The following is a 21,587-nucleotide window of genomic DNA, read 5'->3' on the forward strand; positions in this document are numbered from 1 at the left end:
GGCCACACATTCAGGTAGTGCAAGATGTGAAGCATAATGAGATCATATTAACAGGGAAGAGACAGATTATGAGAAACCAGAGAAAAATCACCCACAGAGCCCCAATCGGACAATAGATCATGACATCTGTCCTAAAATAAGAAACTTGATTTTATCACAGACAATCATACAATGTACAACGTGGTGAAACTGGTTCTCTGCATTTAACCCATCCTGGAGGACACGTGGCAGCTAATGAACAGCGCCTGAGGGCCAACTGGAGATCTGATCCAGTGCCTTGGTCAAGGGCACTGACCGGAGAATTAACGCATTATACATGTTTTGATGAACTCGGAGGAAACACACGCAAGCATGGGGAGAACGTGCAAACTCCCAGCAGTGTATTGTTTAACAAAACAAGTCAGCGCCAGCAGTTCTAAAAACATTACAGGTTAATGAAGCTGAACAGAACTTAAGATAACAAATCACAAAATGTTGGTTGATTACTGAACAAGTTAGATGAACTCAACATTCACAAAAAGAGAGATTTTTTTTTAGCACATATTGATTCTTATGAAGCAAATTAATCACAGTTGAAGCTTGTTTAGTTTAAATTTCAGAGGCAAAACCATGTGGTGATTCTGGATAATCTCAGTGTATGTTTTCCATTCTAATCTTTGTTTTCTACAAGAATGTATATTAATACACTTCTGTCCAGCAAAATTATGTGAGAATAATTGTAAGATTTTAGTATATTTATATTTAAATTCTTGAGCTCCAGACTAAAAAATTTTATAAAATGATTTAAAAAATAAACCTCTTCTTGTGCCAGAGACAACCCTACTTTTACATATAGGAAGAGTGTGGGAAAACTCTAGAGACTGAGTCACAGGTCAGTGGGGTCAGAAGCCTTGACCCCACCAGTCGGGACTATTGTGCATAGGAATTTGGCACACTTCAGGAAACATCTGTCTCAACCTCCCACACTGACTGAACTGAAAATTTGATCCAGTATATAGCACAAAGGCTCTATTTTTAGTGGATTTAAAATTTTCTATAGGTACATGTTTAAAAATGTTATCATTTTACATGATTGCTGACACTTAATGTATTTTTCTCTTTATTGTATTTTTGTAACTTTTATCAAACAATAGAGGTTTGGAGTTTCCCTCCAGATGGTTGGTGACGTCAGACTTTGACCACGTTCCATCACAAAAGTTCCTTTCAAAGCTCTTTTGTTGTGCACTGACCACATCATGCAGGCTAACTGTGGGAAACTCAGAGCAACCTTGATTCACACCAACGACCAGCCACAGGGCAGAGGACGCACCTGTTACGTCGGCAAACCAGAGTGACTGTGTCTCAGTTTAAACATAAATATATAATACCATGAACATCTGATGTTATCTGCAAGCACCATTTTTATTGTGAAATAACATTCAAATAGTTAGGAAATACATACAGAGCAACGCTGTAAACAGCTGACTGATTAGTTTACAAAGGATGTGAATAGGGGTGAAAATCATGGGCGTGTGCTCAGTCAAAGTCATTGATCCCAGCGTCAGGCAGCAGATCTGCTCTCTCTACAGGGTCACCACTTTCCCAGATCCACACAGAGCTCTGTGGGTCTCTCTCCATCACCCCCCAGTCTTCCACCTGTTCCCCTGAGATCTGACCATTGTCCCCGTCTAATATGACCACTGAGCATATGGCAGCTGAGCACATGAATTTGTCTTGCTGGACTCTCTGATTGGCTACAAACTGTGAGAAACTACACTCAGACCAAGACCCACACATTCATATGGAGATGTGGGACTATAAATAGGAGGGATGAAGCCAGCAGAGATCAGATTCTCTCTACAGAGACCTCTACAGCACAGAGATCCAGCCATGGCACCTACAATCACTGCAGCAATGACCAATTCTCAGGAGCATCTCACTCTGACCCACAAGGTAAATTCAAGATTCAACAACATTTAAATATTGTTAATGACAGGTTGTCTTTGTTCATGCTCACACTTGACTCCAGAATAAGTCGATTAATGACTTTCTTCTTCTTTCTGCAGCTCAGAAAGCCTCTGGTGGAGAAGTTACGCAGAGAGCGAATCAACAGCAGCACTGAGCAGCTCAAGTCTCTCCTGGGTCCAGACTTTCTCAAACAGCAGCCAGACTCCAAGCTGGAGAAAGCAGACATCCTGGAGATGACAGTTTGTGTCCTGAGACGACTGCAGCAGCAGCATCAACAGCAGAGAAGACTGCTGAACCACTTCAACAAGCTGCAGTCTTCCTCTGATAACAACCTGACAGAGGCTGACTTCTCTCCTCTGAGCTCCACAGTCCAGACCAGCATCACCAAAGACAAGAGTCCAGTCAACAGCGCCCTCTGGAGGCCGTGGTAGACACCTACACACTGGAGTTACTACCACACAAACTCACATGACCACATTGGTCAAAGATTACTGGACTGAATTCTTTGAAATTTGATGGACTTGTTCTTCTGTATGTACAGAAGGCTGTATTTTGTGTGTTTGTGTTTGTGCAAGATGACATTTCCTGAGGAAATGACAGCAACAATATCTTTCAAGTTAAGAAAGAGAACATCTTGTCATGCATGTTGCATGAACAACATCTGATTGCATCAGCAATCATTATTATACCTGCCTGTACTTCATGTGTTGGTAGTATATGCTATAATAACATTTGTTATCTTTTGATTGTTATTGATCATTTTGATCAGAAACTTTAACTGTCCTTTTTATGGACATATTGTCACAATGAACTTTAATCTCTCTGATTAATCAAAGCTGATCTGTTGTAAGATCCAAATGTTTATACTTTTTTCTAAAAGGTTATTTAACCTTCACAATTTTCCTGTGACACTTTTATGATTCACTTCAACACATGTATTGTTAAAATATAATACAACTGTGATATCTGTAACCTCTTGATTAGTAATGATCATTTTGATCCAAATTCTTAATTTGTCCTTTTTATGGACATTTTGTCATATGGACTTATATCACTTTTTGTGATTATTGAAAAATGATCTGTTTTAAGATCAATATGTTTATCTTTTTACTGTAAAAGGTTTGTTTAATGTCACACTGTCACAGTTTTCAGTGACAAAGTTCTACATTTTGAGAGTCAACTTAATTTAGTGTTCATTCAGAACAATGTGATCTGTTGTAAGGTCAGTTTTTACTATTTTATGTTTTGTTTACAAAATACAAATGTTTAGATCCATTTGAGATGAACTCTCAAAGGACAGTGAGGACTGTGTCCTCAAATATTGTAAATCACTTGTCTTTTATAAAGACAGCTGTTCCTTTACTCTCTCTGAGTACAGTGTGTCTTGTAGAAATCTACAAGTTGTTGTTGTGATGAATCATCACCTCTAGATGGAGCTTTCTTACTTCATGTTGATGAATAAACAAACACTGCAAGCTGAAAACTGTGTGCCATTGAATTTTTTCTTTATAAGTATCCTCTTTATGATGAAAAAGAGACTTTAACACATTTCTTCTGTCGACTTTTTCTCTTTTAACTGGTAGATTTCTCTACAGTCAATAAACCTTTGAAGGACGATTAAATTAAGCCCATTTAGTATTCGTCTATCTTAAGATACCAGTTTACTGTAAATCTAAGTACAATGACACTTCATTTGATGTCATTAATATGTCACTACCCACAACATGTATAAGACTAAGCATACAATTTGGTTCAATTAAGATATTTGACGATTAGGGATTATAAATGTCAAGTTATTCTGTTGGTATTTAGAAAGTGAAGTTATCAAAACAAGTGAGAAAAAGTACATTTCAAAGAGATTTTACGGCATCATTATGTTGAAGTAATTGTCAGTTTCCGTGTTTTAATGTAAAACATTTGAAGATAAGAATTTTTGTCTTCAAAGAGGTCAGACATTGTATCTAATGAGATGCATAATACGACACACTTCTATTGTTCCTCCAGTGAAAGCAGTGAAAGGACAAAGTGTGGGAAACCAGAGGAAACTCACTCACAGAGCCCTGTGGGACAATAGGTCCAGACCTTTGCCCTGAAGAGACAGATTAAAAGAGGAGTGTGGCTCCAAAACCGAATCTTCAGAAACTGTTTACAATCATAAAAAACAATTTAACTTTTATCTCATGTTAAAATTCCCTTCACCAATTTGACATATTTTGCAATTTCCTCAAATTAGGGCTGAACAAAGTCAAATGACTATTTGTCAATACAATGAATTAGGGAGATGGATGGTTATTTATAATTGCTAATCTATGATATTTGTTTTGTTTGACTTCCATTACAAGCCGTATGACATTTTACTTTTGAAAACAAAACACAGGGAAAGAGAAAAATGTTCATCATTGACACAACAGAGATCAATGTTTCGTTAAAGAAGTATGAGTTAAACGGAGTCTCACATGTAGACCTCAGTGTATACAGTTTATTTTTACAAAAGCAATTCAATGAAATGGGTGATTTCTCTGCTGCTTTTCATTGATCCGACTTTTGACTTTTATCATTCTGAAAATAAATACTGATGAGCTGCAAATTGAAAAAAAGAAAAAAGACAAAAATAATGACCTCGGGGAACAAGACAGAATCCACATGAGTTATATTTGGACACGTGCCCGACTTTCTTTTAATGAGCAGAGTGTGGGAAAACTGTGGAGAACGGAGTTTAGCGTGATTAGCATCCTCAACCCCACCAGCACCAGCAGTAGCAGACTATTCTCTAAAGGGATTTGGCACACTTCAGGAAACAGCTGCTCCAACCTCCCACCCTCATCTACAGAGCTGAAATATTATCCAGTTACTGATACAAAGGAACAACTATGATTAAATCATCTTAATGTTTGACAAAACATTATACTGGTACTACTGGTATACTATACTGGTCTGCTAAATCACTTGAGCTGATACTTAATGTAAATTTTTCTAAATAATTTCAAACTTTATAAACTTTCAGAACCAGCCAATGGTGTTCTTTCCCTCCAGATGGTTGCTGACGTCAGGCCCTGTTTCTACTACAACACATGCCCGGTATCAGTCACAAAAGCTCCATTCAAAGTCCTTTTGTTGTTCATTGACCACAGCATTCAGGGAGTCAGTGTGGGAAACTGAGATCAACTTTCTACCCACACTGACTACAAGGCACAAGTCAGGAGACGAGACAGTGATACATCTGGACAGCACAATGATTCTTGTTCTCAGGGTTTTTAAAATAACTCTTCAGCACATCATGAGGATCACACTATTTTTAATAACCGAGAGACATGATTTTATAAAATACAGGATTTAATAAGTAAAACTAAATTTGTGTTTAACAAATAATGTGACTTTAAATAAAAGACAAAGTAAACAATAAAATGGCACCTGCTATGTTTTCAGTCATGGCACAGATAAATCAGTTTGTTTTCTCCAAATAACAGTTCAAACTTCAAAAATGATTAAAAATACATCTTATTGAATTTTCGATCAATCGTCTGTTTCCGAAACGGATTGTTTCGGGCTGAACTTGTATAAACTCTGGGGTGGATTAGTTTGCAACAAAACATCATATTTTATTCACTCTTCATATGTGTTTATGCAAAAATCTTAGTCTGGAAAGTAACTTGTAACTAAAGCTGTCAGTTATATAGTTATAGGAAAGTAAAACATATAATCTTTGTTTCTGAGATGTAGTGAAGTAGAAGTAACAGTTGCTTGGAAAGAAGACACCCCATTACAGTACAAGCACTGTAGATTTGTACTTAAGGAAAGGACCTGAGTAAATGTACTTAATTACATCCCACTGCTGGTAATATTTAAGTTATAATAAACTTTTGAGCCAAGATGCACTTAACTTTGTGTATCCCACGTGTGTGATGGGATGATGAGCGTGTGCTCAGTTAAAGTCATTGATCCCAGCATCAGGCAGCAGATCTGCTCTCTCTACAGGGTCACCACTTTCCCAGATTCACACAGAGCTCTGTGAGTCTCTCTCCATCACCCCTTAGTCCTCCACCTGTTCCCCTGAGATTTAACTATTGTCCTCACATCAATAAAACCATTCGGCGTGTGTAACCCTTTATTGTCTCACCAAGCTCTCTGATTGGCTGAGACTGTGAGAAACTCCACTCAGACCAAGACCCACACATTCATATGGAGATGTGGGACTATAAATAGGAGGGATGAAGCCAGCAGAGATCAGATTCTCTCTACAGAGACCTCTACAGCACAGAGATCCAGCCATGGCACCTACAATCACTGCAGCAATGACCAATTCTCAGGAGCATCTCACTCTGAACCACAAGGTAAATTCAAGATTCAACAACATTTAAATATTGTTAATGACAGGTTGTCTTTGTTCATGCTCACACTTGACTCCAGAATAAGTTGATTAACGATTTTCTTCTTCTTTCTGCAGTTCAGAAAGCCTCTGGTGGAGAAGTTACGCAGAGAGCGAATCAACAGCAGCATTGAGCAGCTCAAGTCTCTCCTGGGTCCAGACTTCCTCAAACAGCAGCCAGACTCCAAGCTGGAGAAAGCAGACATCCTGGAGATGACAGTTTGTGTCCTGAGACGACTGCAGCAGCAGCATCAACAGCAGAGAAGACTGCTGAACCACTTCAACGAGCTGCAGGCTTCCTCTGATAACAACCTGACAGAGGCTGACTTCTCTCCTCTGAGCTCCACAGTCCAGACCAGCATCACCAAAGACAAGAGTCCAGTCAACAGCGCCCTCTGGAGGCCGTGGTAGACACCTACACACTGGAGTTACTACCACACAAACTCACATGACCACATTGGTCAAAGATTACTGGACTCAATTCTTTGAAATTTGATGGACTTGTTCTTCTGTATGTACAGAAGGCTGTATTTTGTGTGTTTGTGTTTGTGCAAGATGACATTTCCTGAGGAAATGACAGCAACAATATCTTTCAAGTTAAGAAGGAGAACATCTTGTCATGCATGTTGCATGAACAACATCTGATTGCATCAGCAATCATTATTATACCTGCCTGTACTTCATGTGTTGGTAGTATATGCTATGATAACATTTGTTATCTTTTGATTGTTATTGATCATTTTGATCAGAAACTTTAACTGTCCTATTTATGGACATATTGTCATAATGAACTTTAATCTCTCTGATTAATCAAAACTGATCTGTTGTAAGATCCAAATGCTTATACTTTTTTCTAAAAGGTTATTTTACTGTCACAATTTTCCTGTGACACTTTTATGATTCACTTCACGACATGTATTTTTAAAATATAATACAACTGTGATATCTGTAACCTCTTGATTAGTAATGATCATTTTGATCCAAATTCTTAATTTGTCCTTTTTATGGACATTTTGTCATATTGGACTTATATCACTTTTTGTGATTATTGAAAAATGATCTGTTTTAAGATCAATATGTTTATCTTTTTACTGTAAAAGGTTTGTTTAATGTCACACTGTCACAGTTTTCAGTGACAATGTATTTCTACATCTTGAGAATCACTTCAATGGTTATTAAGAACAATGTGATCTGTTGTAAGGTCAGTTTTTATTATCTTCTGTTTGTTCACAAACTACAAATGTTTTGATCCATATGAGAAGAAAAAAACTGTCAAAGGACAGTGAGGACTTTGTCCTCAAATATTGTAATATTGGACTTTCCCTCACTTTATGTGATTGTTGATAAATGATCTGTTTTAAGATCAATGTGTTTATCTTTTTACTGTAAAAGGTTTGTTTACTGTCACACTGTCACAGTTTTCAGTGACAATTTAAGAAAAAACTTAAAGCTAGTGTTCATTCAGAACGATGTGATCTGTTGTAAGGTCACTTTTTACTATTTTATGTTTTGTTTACAAAATACAAATGTTTTGATCCATTTGGGAAAATCTCTCAAAGGAAAGTGAGGACTGTGTCCTCAAATATTGTAAATCACTTGTCTTTTATAAAGACAGCTGTTCCTTTACTCTCTCTGAGTACAGTGTGCCTTGTAGAAATCTACAAGTTGTTGTTGTGATGAATCATCACCTCTAGATGGAGCTTTCTCACTTCATGTGGCTCATTGTGCCTTGATGAATAAACAAACACTTCAAGCTGAAAATGTTGTCTCCTCATGTCATTGTGTGTCATGGTAACAATCTTTATGATGATGAAAGACAGACTTTATAGTTATTTTGTCAACTTCACTCAGCTGATAGATGTCTACATCACTGTTCCTACATCTTACTGTATTTCTCCATAACATACCTGTTTAAAGGAAATATGATGTATATTAATAATGTGGTTCAATTACAATTTCTGATGAAAAGGGGTTAAAGTGAACTCATCAAAGAAAACTAAAATCTTTCCAATGCTGAGACAATTCAGCTGCAGCATCCTTTAGTGTTATTGTAAGTTTAAAGTTAATAATTTATCTCTTTAAAGACTTTAGACATTGTATCTAATGAGATGTATAATACGACACACTTCTATTGTTCCTCCAGTGAAAGCAGTGAAAGGACAAAGTGTGGGAAACCAGAGGAAACTCACTCACAGAGCCCTGTGGGACAATAGATCCAGACCTTTGCCCTGAAGAGACAGATTAAAAGAGGAGTGTGGCTCCAAAACTGAATCTTCAGAATATGTTTCACATCACATGCAACATTTTAACTATTTTTCATGATGATAAAATCTCCTTTACCAATTTTACACGTATTTGAGGCCTTATTACATTTTGCTTTTGACACTGGAAAAGAGAAAAATGTCTGGTGTAACGTTGGGCTGACAGAGGTCGGTGTTGTGTCGAAATGTATGACAAAAACCAAGTAACACGTTGTACTGAGTTAATGAAGTTTACTTTTACAAAATACATTTTCCAAGTATTAAAATGGAAGAGGTGATTTCTCTGCTTATGTTATTTTATATATTTTTTAAATGTAATCTTGATGAGCTGTAAACCTCAAAAAGAAAAAGAAATAACACAATGGCCTCCAAAAGAGAGAAAATCCTCTCTCAAAAGTCATATCTAGACTTGGACACGTGCCCGACTTGCTTTTAATGGGCAGAGTGTGGGAAAACTGTGGAGAACGAAATTTAGCGTGATTAGCATCCTCAACCCCACCACCACCAGCAGCAGCAGACTATTCTCTAAAGGGATTTGGCACACTTCAGGAAACAGCTGCTCCAACCTCCCACCCTCATCTACAGAGCTGAAATATTATCCAGTTACTGATACAAAGGAACAACTATGATAAGATGGTCAAAATGTACAACAGTGATCAAAAACTGACTTAATAACTTGCCAAATCAACTGAGGTGACTCTTATACTGAAATCTGCTTTCTAATTTCAAAAGTTACAAACTTTCAGAACCAGCCAATGGTGTTCTTTCCCTCCAGATGGTTGCTGACGTCAGGCTCTGTTTCTACTACAACACACGCCGGTATCAGTCACAAAAGCTCCATTCAAAGTCCTTTTGTTGTTCATTGACCACAGCATTCAGGGAGTCAGTGTGGGAAACTGAGACCAACTTTCTACCCACACCGACTGAAAGGCACAAGTCAGGAGACAAGACAGTGATACATCTGGACAGCACAATGGTTCTTGTTCTAAGGGTTTGGTTGTTTTTTCAAATGACTTTAGGATATATCTTGAGGATCACACTCTTTAAATACCTGATAGAACAGACATTATAAAGATACAGTAATTTTTTTGTTTTTAAATTCAAGAAAAAAAAACTATGCATTTATTAAACGAACATTGAAATTGAATTATCAAGACCAAATAGATGATACTTGGCATGAATGGCACTTGCTATGTTTTAGGTTATGACATAATAAAATCATTTATATGAAAAAAATCTATTTCCACTGATTATTTAATTCAAAAACCGATTTCATGTAAAAAAAAAAAAAAAAAAAAAAGAAAAAAGAAAAGAAATCTGAAAATTAATGAGTGGCCAAAGCTGTCAATTATAGAAGAAAAAATACAAAATATTGCAGGTACTTATAATTTTAGAAGAGGGTCAAAGTGAAAGGAATGTAATTACATCCCACTACTGGTAATATTTAAGTTAAAATAAACCCTTTAGCCAAAATGCAATCAACTGTCTATCTCCCACGTGTGATGGGATGATGAGCGTGTGCTCAGTCAAAGTCATTGATCTCAGCGTCAGGCAGCAGATCTGCTCTCTCTACAGGGTCACCACTTTCCCAGATTCACACAGAGCTCTGTGAGTCTCTCTCCATCACCCCCCCAGTCCTCCACCTGTTCCCCTGAGATTTAACTATTGTCCTCACATCAATAAAACCATTCGGCGTGTGTAACCCTTTATTGTCTCACCAAGCTCTCGGATTGGCTGAGACTGTGAGAAACTCTACTCAGACCAAGACCCACACATTCATATGGAGATGTGGGACTATAAATAGGAGGGATGAAGCCAGCAGAGATCAGATTCTCTCTACAGAGACCTCTACAGCACAGAGATCCAGCCATGGCACCTACAATCACGGCAGCAATGACCAATTCTCAGGAGCATCTCACTCTGACCCACAAGGTAAATTCAAGATTCAACAACATTTAAATATTGTTAATGACAGGTTGTCTTTGTTCATGCTCACACTTGACTCCAGAATAAGCTGATTAACGATTTTCTTCTTCTTTCTGCAGCTCAGAAAGCCTCTGGTGGAGAAGTTACGCAGAGAGCGAATCAACAGCAGCATTGAGCAGCTCAAATCTCTCCTGGGTCCAGACTTCCTCAAACAGCAGCCAGACTCCAAGCTGGAGAAAGCAGACATCCTGGAGATGACAGTTTGTGTCCTGAGACGACTGCAGCAGCAGCATCAACAGCAGAGAAGACTGCTGAACCACTTCAACAAGCTGCAGTCTTCCTCTGATAACAACCTGACAGAGGCTGACTTCTCTCCTCTGAGCTCCACAGTCCAGACCAGCATCACCAAAGACAAGAGTCCAGTCAACAGCGCCCTCTGGAGGCCGTGGTAGACACCTACACACTGGAGTTACTACCACACAAACTCGCATGACCACATTGGTCAAAGATTACTGGACTCAATTCTTTGAAATTTGATGGACTTGTTCTTCTGTATGTACAGAAGGCTGTATTTTGTGTGTTTGTGTTTGTGCAAGATGACATTTCCTGAGGAAATGACAGCAACAATATCTTTCAAGTTAAGAAGGAGAACATCTTGTCATGCATGTTGCATGAACAACATCTGATTGCATCAGCAATTATTATTATACCTCCCTGTACTTCATGTGTTGGTAGTATATGCTATGATAACATTTGTTATCTTTTGATTGTTATTGATCATTTTGATCAGAAACCTTAACTGTCCTTTTTATGGACATATTGTCATAATGAACTTTAATCTCTCTGATTAATCAAAGCTGATCTGTTGTAAGATCCAAATGTTTATACTTTTTTCTAAAATGTTATTTTATTGTCACAATTTTCCTGTGACACTTTTATGATTCATTTCATGGCTTGTATTGTTAAAATATAATACAATAGTGATATCTTTAACCTCTTGATTAGTAATGATCATTTTGATCCAAATTCTTAATTTGTCCTTTTTATGGACATTTTGTCTTATTGGACTTATGTCACTTTTTGTGATTATTGAAAAATGATCTGTTTTAAGATCAATATGTTTATCTTTTTACTGTAAAAGGTTTGTTTAATGTCACATTGTCACAGTTTTCAAGTGACAAAGTTTTACATTTTGAGAGTCAACTTAATTTAGTGTTCATTCAGAACAATGTGATCTGTTGTAAGGTTAGTTTTGACTATTTCATGTATTGTTTACAAAATACAAATGTTTTGATCCATTTGGGAAAAACTCTCAAAGGACAGTGAGGACTGTGTCCTCAAATATTGTAAATCACTTGTCTTTTATAAAGACAGCTGTTCCTTTACTCTCTCTGAGTACAGTGTGTCTTGTAGAAATCTACAAGTTGTTGTTGTGATGTATCATCACCTCTAGATGGAGCTTTCTCACTTCATGTGGCTCATTGTGCCTTGTTGAATAAACAAACACTGCAAGCTGAACTTCTTTTGTTCTTGTTGTCATTGTGTATGTTATGATTATCCTCTTTATGATGATGAAAGACTTTATACATTTTGTCTTCACTGACAGAGGCCTCCATCATTATTCCTACATTTGATTGACAAAATCAAGGTAATCTAGCATATATAGTACTTATTTATCTATAACATATGTGTTTACATGTAAACTCAGAATCATATTTTTAAATGATTTTCAATTAAGGTGTTTGATGAAGAGTGATCATTAATGTTTTGTCCCTCTGTTCTCATGGAGTAAGTTAAGTCATCAAACTAAACAAGAAAATAATCTGAATTCAAAGACACTTTTGCCGAAACATCCTTTTGGTATCAACAAAGACGTTGAGGTGTTTTAATGTAAACGTTTGAAGTTAACCATTGCCCTCTTTAAAGAGGTCAGACATTGGATCTAATGAGATGCATAATACGACACACTTCTATTGTTCCTCTAGTGAAAGGACAGAGTGTGGGAAACCAGAGGAAACTCACTCACAGAGTCCTATGGGACAATAGATCCAGACCTTTGCCCTGAAGAGACAGATTAAAAGAGGAGTGAGGCTTTTCAAGATGGAATTTGTTTTCAGTCAGGATGTTTGTGTAACTGTTTCTCCAATATGAATCAGCAGTTACATTTTTCAGAAGACTGTTTTTGTATCTAGTAGGAACAAACATTTTTAGCCTTTGGTGTTTGAAGAAGTTTCTGCCAGTAACATTATTTCAGTTCACCTTTTAAAACATATCTAAACACGACTATGTGGTAAATGTCACTCATGTTTATCAAATGACAATCCTGTGATACTCAGTCTTTAAACGTTAAAACCTGAAACATTAAACTACCTCTCATAGATCATATGTTAAGACGGTGTTTAACAAAGAGAAATATCTTGACCACCAAGCTATAACAGATAGTGAGAGCAAACCAGAACTGACATTGCTGGATAATTTAAAACAATGTTTAAGATAATTTTTTTATATTAGCAAGACAAATAAATTTTACCAAACATGGAACTGCTTCCTGTCACATTAACTATCAACTAAGTGGATAAAGTTGCACATTCAGATGATCTGCCCAGAGATTCATAGCACAACCAAATGCACAAATCTCAGATTTTGCCATTCTGTTTGTATAATATTTATGACGTATCAATGTTTATGAAATGTGCAAAAGAAAAAGAAAAGGAAAAAATAGTATTAACATAATATTTTAGTGCTCACTTTTTAACTTAAATCATTTGACATTGCGGGATCTCACAATGTTTTTGTCTGACAGGTAGATCGAAAGTATGTCCATTAGTAGAAGGCATGTGCCAACATGTCTTTTTTCTGCTAATGGACGGAGAGTGGGAAAGCTCTGGAGGGCAGCGTTCAGTGTGAATGACATTCATCCCACCAGCAGCCCAGGAATTCTCCAAAGAGATCTGGCACACTTCAGGAAACAGCTGCCCCCCAGGAAACCTCCCACCTTCATGTGCTGAGCAGAAATTCTGATCCAGTTGATGGTCAGTAATGAGACATGGTCATGACTGGAGGTTCAAAATGTGTCATGATGGTTGGAAACTGGAAATACAGGAAAACGATCAGACACTAAAACACATTTCTTTCACTGAAATTTCAAATTTTACAAACTGTCAGAGTCAGCCAATGGTGTGCTTTCCCTCCAGATGGCTGGTGATGTCAGCCTCTGTTTCTATAACAACACACAGCCAGCATCTGCCACTTAAGTCTCTTTGTGGTTCATTGACCATACAGGGAGTCAGTGTGGGAAACTGAGCTGTACTTGTTACTCACACCGACTAGAAGGCACGTGTCAAAAGACTCTGCATCTGCACAGCTGCATGATTATTGTGTTGAGTTTAAGTGCTTGAACACTTCACAAATTCAACAAACAGTATGCTAACATCTTTTAGAACTGCTCTAAAAATCTTGTTTTTTTCCCGTTTTTTTTCATGAAACATTAATCAAGATAAAAACTGTTTAATTATCTTATGATATGAAATAAAAGTTCAGGGAGTTTCACATGTTGCATTTTAGGTTTTAGCTCATTAAAAGCACCCCAAAAGAAAATAATACTTTTGATGTTCATGTTTTATAAGATTATGTAACTTTTACATTAACTTAAATGTTATCTTCTCACACATGTGATGTATTAATCAGCGTGTGCTCAGTCAAAGTCATTGATCCCAGCATCAGGCAGCAGATCTGCTCTCTCTACAGGGTCACCACTTTCCCAGATTCACACAGAGCTCTGTGGGTCTCTCTCCATCACCCCCCCAGTCCCCCATCCGTTCCCCTGAGATTTAACTATTGTCCTCACATCAATAAAACCATTCGGCGTGTGTAACCCTTTATTGTCTCACAAAGCTCTCTGATTGGCTGAGACTGTGAGAAACTTCAACCAGACCAAGACCCACACATTCATATGGAGATGTGGGACTATAAATAGGAGGGATGAAGCCAGCAGAGATCAGATTCTCTCTACAGAGACCTCTACAGCACAGAGATCCAGCCATGGCACCTACAATCACTGCAGCAATGACCAATTCTCAGGAGCATCTCACTCTGACCCACAAGGTAAATTCAAGATTCAACAACATTTAAATATTGTTAATGACAGGTTGTCTTTGTTCATGCTCACACTTGACTCCAGAATAAGTTGATTAACGATTTTCTTCTTCCTTCTGCAGCTCAGAAAGCCTCTGGTGGAGAAGTTACGCAGAGAGCGAATCAACAGCAGCATTGAGCAGCTCCAGTCTCTCCTGGGTCCAGACTTCCTCAAACAGCAGCCAGACTCCAAGCTGGAGAAAGCAGACATCCTGGAGATGACAGTTTGTGTCCTGAGACGACTGCAGCAGCAGCATCAACAGCAGAGAAGACTGCTGAACCACTTCAACGAGCTGCAGTCTTCCTCTGATAACAACCTGACAGAGGCTGACTTCTCTCCTCTGAGCTCCACAGTCCAGACCAGCATCACCAAAGACAAGAGTCCAGTCGACAGCGCCCTCTGGAGGCCGTGGTAGACACCTACACACTGGAGTTACTACCACACAAACTCAAATGACCACATTGGTCAAAGATTACTGGACTGAATTCTTTGAAATTTGATGGACTTGTTCTTCTGTATGTACAGAAGGCTGTATTTTGTGTGTTTGTGTTTGTGCAAGATGACATTTCCTGAGGAAATGACAGCAACAATATCTTTCAAGTTAAGAAGGAGAACATCTTGTCATGCATGTTGCATGAACAACATCTGATTGCATCAGCAATTATACCTGCCTGTACTTCATGTGTTGGTAGTATATGCTATGATAACATTTGTTATCTTTTGATTGTTATTGATCATTTTGATCAGAAACCTTAACTGTCCTTTTTATGGACATATTGTCATAATGAACTTTAATCTCTCTGATTATTCAAAACTGATCTGTTGTAAGATCCAAATGTTTATACTTTTTCTAAAAGGTTATTTTACTGTCACAATTTTCCTGTGACACTTTTATGATTCACTTCAGGACATGTATTGTTAAAATATAATACAACTGTGATATCTGTAACCTCTTGATTAGTAATGATCATTTTGATCCAAATTCTTAATTTGTCCTTTTTATGGACATTTTGTCATATTGGACTTATATCACTTTTTGTGATTATTGAAAAATGATCTGTTTTAAGATCAATATGTTTATCTTTTTACTGTAAAAGGTTTGTTTAATGTCACACTGTCACAGTTTTCAAGTGACAAAGTTTTGCATTTTGAGAGTCAACTTAATTTAGTGTTCATTTAGAACGATGTGATCTGTTGTAAGGTCAGTTTTTACTATTTTGTTTTGTTTACAAACTACAAATGTTTTGATCCATTTGAGAAAATCTCTCAAAGGACAGTGAGGACTGTGTCCTCAAATATTGTAAATCATTTGTCTTTTATAAAGACAGCTGTTCCTTTACTCTCTCTGAGTACAGTGTGTCTTGTAGAAATCTACAAGTTGTTGTTGTGATGAATCATCACCTCTAGTTGGAGCTTTCTTACTTTATGAGGCTCATTGTGCCTTGTTGAATAAACAAACACTGCAAGCTGAATTTTTTTGTGTTCTCGTGTCATTGTGTGTCATGGTTACCCTCCTTATGATGATGAAAGAAGACTTTACGCATATACTTTTCATTTTAACTTCATTGATGGAGGTCTCCATCATTGTTCGCATCTTTGTTTAACAAAATCAAGGAAAAATTTAGGATATACGGTAATTATTGATCCATAACTTTCAAGTATTCCAATTATCAATAATTTTGAATTAAGGTGTTTGAGGAAAATGGATTATCAATGTTATGTCACTGTTTTTATGGAGTAAGTAAATTAATCAAACTAAATAAGAGAGAAAACAACAATTTAATGACAATTTCACTAAAACATTCTTTTAGTAACAACTGTGAGGTTCAGGTGTTTAAATGCAGAAAGTTGAAAGTTAACCATTTACCTCTTTAAAGATGTCAGACATTGGATCTAATGAGATACATAATACGACACACTTCTATTGTTCCTCTAGTGAAAGGACAGAGTGTGGGAAACAAGAGGAAACTCACTCACAGAGCCCTGTGGGACAATAGATCCAGACCTTTGCCCTGAAGTGACAGATTAAAAGAGGAGTGTGGCTCTTAAAGATGGAATTTGTTTTCAGTCTGTCAAAGGACCTTTTTTCTCCAATATAAATCAGCAGTTACATTTTACAGAACAGTGTTTTTTGTTATTAATGGGAAGAAAAATGTTTAGCCTTTGATGTTTGAAAAAGTTTCTCCCAGTAATATAATTTCAGTTCACCTTTTTAACATATATACCATGACAATGTGGTAAATGTCACTTAATGCAATGGTTATCAGAACTACAACCTTATGATATTCAGTTGTTGAACAGTAAACACCTGAAACAGAAACACTACCTCACATAGTTTGTATGCTAAGAGGATGTTTGATAAAGAGACATATCTTGAAAACTAAGCTATAAGGAACATTTGGAGCAAGCCAGAACTGACATTGCAGGACAATTTAAGACCATTTTTAAGATTATCTTTCAGATTATTTTTCAGATTAGCAAGTGAAGTCAATATTTGCACAACTGTGTATCCAACAGCCACTTCCTGTTATATTAATGTTAACTATTACCTGAGTAGGAAAAAATTCATATTCAGATGATCTGACTGGATGTTCACGCCCTGACACATTGCACAAACATTAGATTTCACAATTTTACAATATAAAGAAATGATATGTCTCTAAAATGTGGAAAGAGCAATATACATATTTGAATAAAAGTAAAGTGCGCACTTTATATATTGAAATGTTTTGCCTTAAATAGTTTTTCATAAGGGGGGACCCACAATTTCTGTGTCAACCAGGAGGATCCTCAAAATGTCCATTAGAAGAAGGCATGTACCAACATGCTTATTTTCTGCTAATGGACGGAGTGTGGGAAAGCTCTGGAGGGCAGCGTTCACTGTGAATGACATTCATCCCACCAACAGTGCAGGAATTCTCCAAAGAGATCTGGCACACTTCAGGAAACAGCTGCCCCCCAGGAAACCTCCCACCCTCATGTGTAGATCTGAAATTCTGATCCAGTTGATGGTCAGTAATGAGACATGGTCATGACTGGAGGTTCAAAATGTGTCACGATGGTTGGAAACTGGAAATATAGGAAAACGATCAGACACTAAAACACATTTCTTTCACTGAAATTTTAAATTTTACAAACTGTCAGAGTCAGCCAATGGGGTGCTTTCCCTCCAGATGGCTGGTGATGTCAGCCTCTGTTTCTATAACAACCCACGGCCAGCATCTGTCACTTAAGTCTCTTTGTGGTTCATTGACCATACAGGGAGTCAGTGTGGGAAACTGAGCTCTACTTGTTACTCACACCGACTAAAAGGCACGTGTCAAAAGCTCTGCATCTGGACAGCTGCATGATTATTGTGTTGAGTTGATTATAACTGGTCTCTAACAGCTTATAGTACTGTTTTGAAAAGTTGTGTATTTGTGATCATGCATGACAGAAGACATATTGACCAGGTTAAAAACTGAATGACAATATATTGATATATAAATTATAAATTAAGATAGACAGATTAACCTGCTGCATGACAGGTTTTGCTCAAATAAGCCCTTGACCAAAAGAGAGTGCTTACTTTTTATATTTCCTTGATTATAAGATGACACCATGAATGTTATTCCACCACGTGTGTGATGGGATGAAGAGCGTGTGCTCAGTCAAAGTCATTGATCCCAGCATCAGGCAGCAGATCTGCTCTCTCTACAGGGTCACCACTTTCCCAGATTCACACAGAGCTCTGTGAGTCTCTCTCCATCACCCCCCCAGTCCTCCACCTGTTCCCCTGAAATCTGACCATTGTCCCCCAGGCATTAACAGAATTCAGCGTGTGTAATCCTTTGTTGTGTCATCAAGCTCTCTGATTGGCTGAGACTGTGAGAAACCCTACTCAGACTAAGACCCACACATTCATATGGAGATGTGGGACTATAAATAGGAGGGATGAAGCCAGCAGAGATCAGATTCTCTCTACAGAGACTTCTACAGCACAGAGATCCAGCCATGGCACCTACAATCACTGCAGCAATGACCAATTCTCAGGAGCATCTCACTCTGACTCACAAGGTAAATTCAAGATTCAACAACATTTAAATATTGTTAATGACAGGTTGTCTTTGTTCATGCTCACACTTGACTCCAGAATAAGTTGATTAACGATTTTCTTCTTCTTTCTGCAGCTCAGAAAGCCTCTGGTGGAGAAGTTGCGCAGAGAGCGAATCAACAGCAGCATTGAGCAGCTCAAGTCTCTCCTGGGTCCAGACTTCCTCAAACAGCAGCCAGACTCCAAGCTGGAGAAAGCAGACATCCTGGAGATGACAGTTTGTGTCCTGAGACGACTGCAGCAGCAGCATCAACAGCAGAGAAGACTGCTGAACCACTTCAACAAGCTGCAGTCTTCCTCTGATAACAACCTGACAGAGGCTGACTTCTCTCCTCTGAGCTCCACAGTCCAGACCAGCATCACCAAAGACAAGAGTCCAGTCAGCAGCGCCCTCTGGAGGCCGTGGTAGACACCTACACACTGGAGTTACTACTACACAAACTCACATGACCACATTGGTCAAAGATTACTGGACTCAATTCTTTGAAATTTGATGGACTTGTTCTTCTGTATGTACAGAAGGCTGTATTTTGTGTGTTTGTGTTTGTGCAAGATGACATTTCCTGAGGAAATGACAGCAACAATATCTTTCAAGTTAAGAAAGAGAACATCTTGTCATGCATGTTGCATGAACAACATCTGATTGCATCAGCAATCATTATTATACCTGCCTGTACTTCATGTGTTGGTAGTATATGCTATGATAACATTTGTTATCTTTTGATTGTTATTGATCATTTTGATCAGAAACTTTAACTGTCCTTTTTATGGACATATTATCATAATGAACTTTAATCTCTCTGATTAATCAAAACTGATCTGTTGTAAGATCCGAATGTTTATACTTTTTTCTAAAAGTTTTGCTTAATATCACAATTTTCCTGTGACACTTTTATGATTCACTTCACGACATGTATTAGTAAAACATAATACAGTAGTGATATCTTTAACCTCTTGATTAGTAATGATCATTTTGATCCAAATTCTAAATATGTCCTTTTTATGGACATTTTCTCATTATATACTTCCCCTCACTTATTGTGATTATTGAAAAATGATCTGTTTTAAGATCAATATGTTTATCTTTTTACTGTAAAAGGTTTGTTTAATGTCACATTGTCACACTTTTCAGTGACAATTTAAATTTTAACAATTTGAGAAAAAAACGTAATCCAGTGTTCATTCAGAATGATGTGATCGGTTGTAAGGTCAGTTTTGACTATTTTATGTTTTGTTTACAAACTACAAATATTTTGATCCCCTTGAAGAAATCTCCCAAAGGACAGTGAGGACTGTGTCCTCAAATATTGTAAATCACTTGTCTTTTATAAAGACAGCTGTTCCTTTACTCTCTGAGTACAGTGTGTCTTGTAGAAATCTACAAGTTGTTGTTGTGATGAATCATCACCTCTAGTTGGAGCTTTCTCACTTCATGTGGCTCATTGTGCCTTGTTGAATAAACAAACACTGCAAGCTGAACTTCTTGTGTTCTTGTCTCATTGTAGATGTTATGATTATCCTCTTTATGATGATGAAAGAGACTTTATGAATTTTGTCTTCATTGACAGAGGCCTCCATCATTATTGCTACCTTTCATTAACAAAATCAAGATAAAACTCAGAACATGCAGAAATTATTTATCCATAACATAACTGTGTATAATAACACTAAGAATCACAAATTTTGAGTAATTTCAATTTTACTAAAATAACATAATGTAACTTTTTGGCTTAAAATAACAGCTTCAAAATCATTTTGATGGTACAGTATCTTGTAATTGATTTCTCTGTCTCAGCCACTCCGCCCCCCTCTCACTTGTTTCTGCATTATGTCACTTCAGTGAGAGGGTAGGATCACAGCATTTCATACATGTTTACTTCAAGATACACACAACATAGTTATGACGTTATGAGTTTTGTTTGTAGTCAGCACCTACATTACATCTGACAAATTGTTACAGACCTGGGATTTGTATTAACGACAGTGGTGTTGCACTCAGAAACTGTGGGGGGCGCCATATCACACTTAATGCCACTGAATGATGTTGCATTGAGATGTTTGATGAAGAGAGGTTATCAATGTAATTTAACTGAGGAAGTTAAGTCATCAGACTGAATGAGAAAAGTTATATTGCAAATAAACTTTCTTTGCAACATAACTTTGGTATAACTGTCAGTTTCAGTTGTATTAAGGTAAAAATTTAGAGCTCACAATTTTTCTCTTTAAAAAGGTCAGACATTGTATCTAATGAGATGCACAATACGACACACTTCTATTGTTCCTCCAGTGAAAGGACAGAGTGTGGGAAACCAGAGGAAACTCACTCACAGAGCCCTGTGGGACAATAGATCCAGACCTTTGCCCTGAAGAGACAGATTAAAAGAGGAGTGAGGCTCTTAAAGATGGAATTTGTTTTAAATCAGACCGTTTTTGTAATCAGAATCAGAATCAGAATTCCTTTATTTGTCCCGCAAATGGGGAAATTTCTTTGTCACAACAGCCAAAGGACAGTAACTGTTCCTCGATGACATGAATCAGCATTTCAGTGTCTTAGAATACTGTTATTGTATCTAGGGAGAATAAAAACGGAACAACAAAATTGAGCTTCAAATCGACCTTCTTCATAAAACAAGACGCTGCTCACGGTCATTAACAACACATTAATGTCTTGTTATGGTTTTTTTTTATTATTATTCCAAACCATGACAGCCACATTTTGATATAAATCTAAGACAGCTGCATGCAGGAGCAAAAAACTAAAATGTTACATCATACAAGGGAAATAAGGCGTGTAGTAAAAAATTGTTTGTTGTGCTGCACTATCTGACCTCCCGACTACGGGGGTGAACTTTGAGTCAT

The 21,587-nt window shown here is 37.3% G+C and overlaps 5 protein-coding genes across 5 annotated transcripts in view; 4 read left to right on the forward strand and 1 right to left on the reverse strand.

Annotated features, from left to right (window-relative positions):
• atrip (ATR interacting protein) overlaps nt 1–21,587 on the reverse strand; it is a 68,117-nt gene that overhangs the window by 28,029 nt on the left and 18,501 nt on the right. The gene's annotated exons all lie outside the window — the stretch shown is intronic.
• On the forward strand, nt 737–3,480 carry LOC311254234 (transcription factor HES-4-like). Its single transcript, XM_084347874.1, has 2 exons — nt 737–1,932; nt 2,046–3,480. Exons 1-2 carry the CDS (start codon nt 1,810–1,812, stop codon nt 2,376–2,378), a joined length of 456 nt encoding a protein of 151 aa, XP_084204000.1. The 5' UTR covers nt 737–1,809; the 3' UTR covers nt 2,379–3,480.
• On the forward strand, nt 3,645–7,939 carry LOC311254746 (transcription factor HES-4-like). The gene is made up of 2 exons (XM_084348687.1): nt 3,645–6,278; nt 6,392–7,939. Exons 1-2 carry the CDS (start codon nt 6,156–6,158, stop codon nt 6,722–6,724), a joined length of 456 nt encoding a protein of 151 aa, XP_084204813.1. The 5' UTR covers nt 3,645–6,155; the 3' UTR covers nt 6,725–7,939.
• Nucleotides 10,384–12,018, forward strand: LOC311254745 (transcription factor HES-4-like; the record flags this gene model as incomplete). Its single annotated transcript, XM_084348686.1, has 2 exons — nt 10,384–10,506; nt 10,620–12,018. 2 exons carry the CDS (start codon nt 10,384–10,386, stop codon nt 10,950–10,952), a joined length of 456 nt encoding a protein of 151 aa, XP_084204812.1. The 3' UTR covers nt 10,953–12,018.
• Nucleotides 14,440–20,207, forward strand: LOC311254832 (uncharacterized protein). Its single transcript, XM_084348829.1, has 5 exons — nt 14,440–14,604; nt 14,718–15,046; nt 17,544–17,650; nt 18,564–18,691; nt 18,805–20,207. The coding sequence occupies exons 1-5, from the start codon at nt 14,482–14,484 to the stop codon at nt 19,135–19,137; spliced, it is 1,020 nt and encodes a 339-aa protein (XP_084204955.1). The 5' UTR covers nt 14,440–14,481; the 3' UTR covers nt 19,138–20,207.

The sequence above is a fragment of the Pagrus pagrus genome (genome assembly GCF_965226575.1).
Source record: "Pagrus pagrus genome assembly, chromosome: 3".
Classification (NCBI taxonomy): Eukaryota; Metazoa; Chordata; class Actinopteri; order Spariformes; family Sparidae; genus Pagrus; species Pagrus pagrus.

Coding starts and splice junctions, on each gene's coding strand:
- LOC311254832 (XM_084348829.1), top strand. CDS start 14,482: ATGAAGCCAGCAGAGATCAGATTCTCTCTACAGAGACCTCTACAGCAC. Junction 14,605..14,717: donor ATCTCACTCTGACCCACAAG/GTAAATTCAAGA, acceptor TTCCTTCTGCAG/CTCAGAAAGCCTCTGGTGGA. Junction 18,692..18,804: donor ATCTCACTCTGACTCACAAG/GTAAATTCAAGA, acceptor TTCTTTCTGCAG/CTCAGAAAGCCTCTGGTGGA.
- LOC311254746 (XM_084348687.1), top strand. CDS start 6,156: ATGAAGCCAGCAGAGATCAGATTCTCTCTACAGAGACCTCTACAGCAC. Junction 6,279..6,391: donor ATCTCACTCTGAACCACAAG/GTAAATTCAAGA, acceptor TTCTTTCTGCAG/TTCAGAAAGCCTCTGGTGGA.
- LOC311254234 (XM_084347874.1), top strand. CDS start 1,810: ATGAAGCCAGCAGAGATCAGATTCTCTCTACAGAGACCTCTACAGCAC. Junction 1,933..2,045: donor ATCTCACTCTGACCCACAAG/GTAAATTCAAGA, acceptor TTCTTTCTGCAG/CTCAGAAAGCCTCTGGTGGA.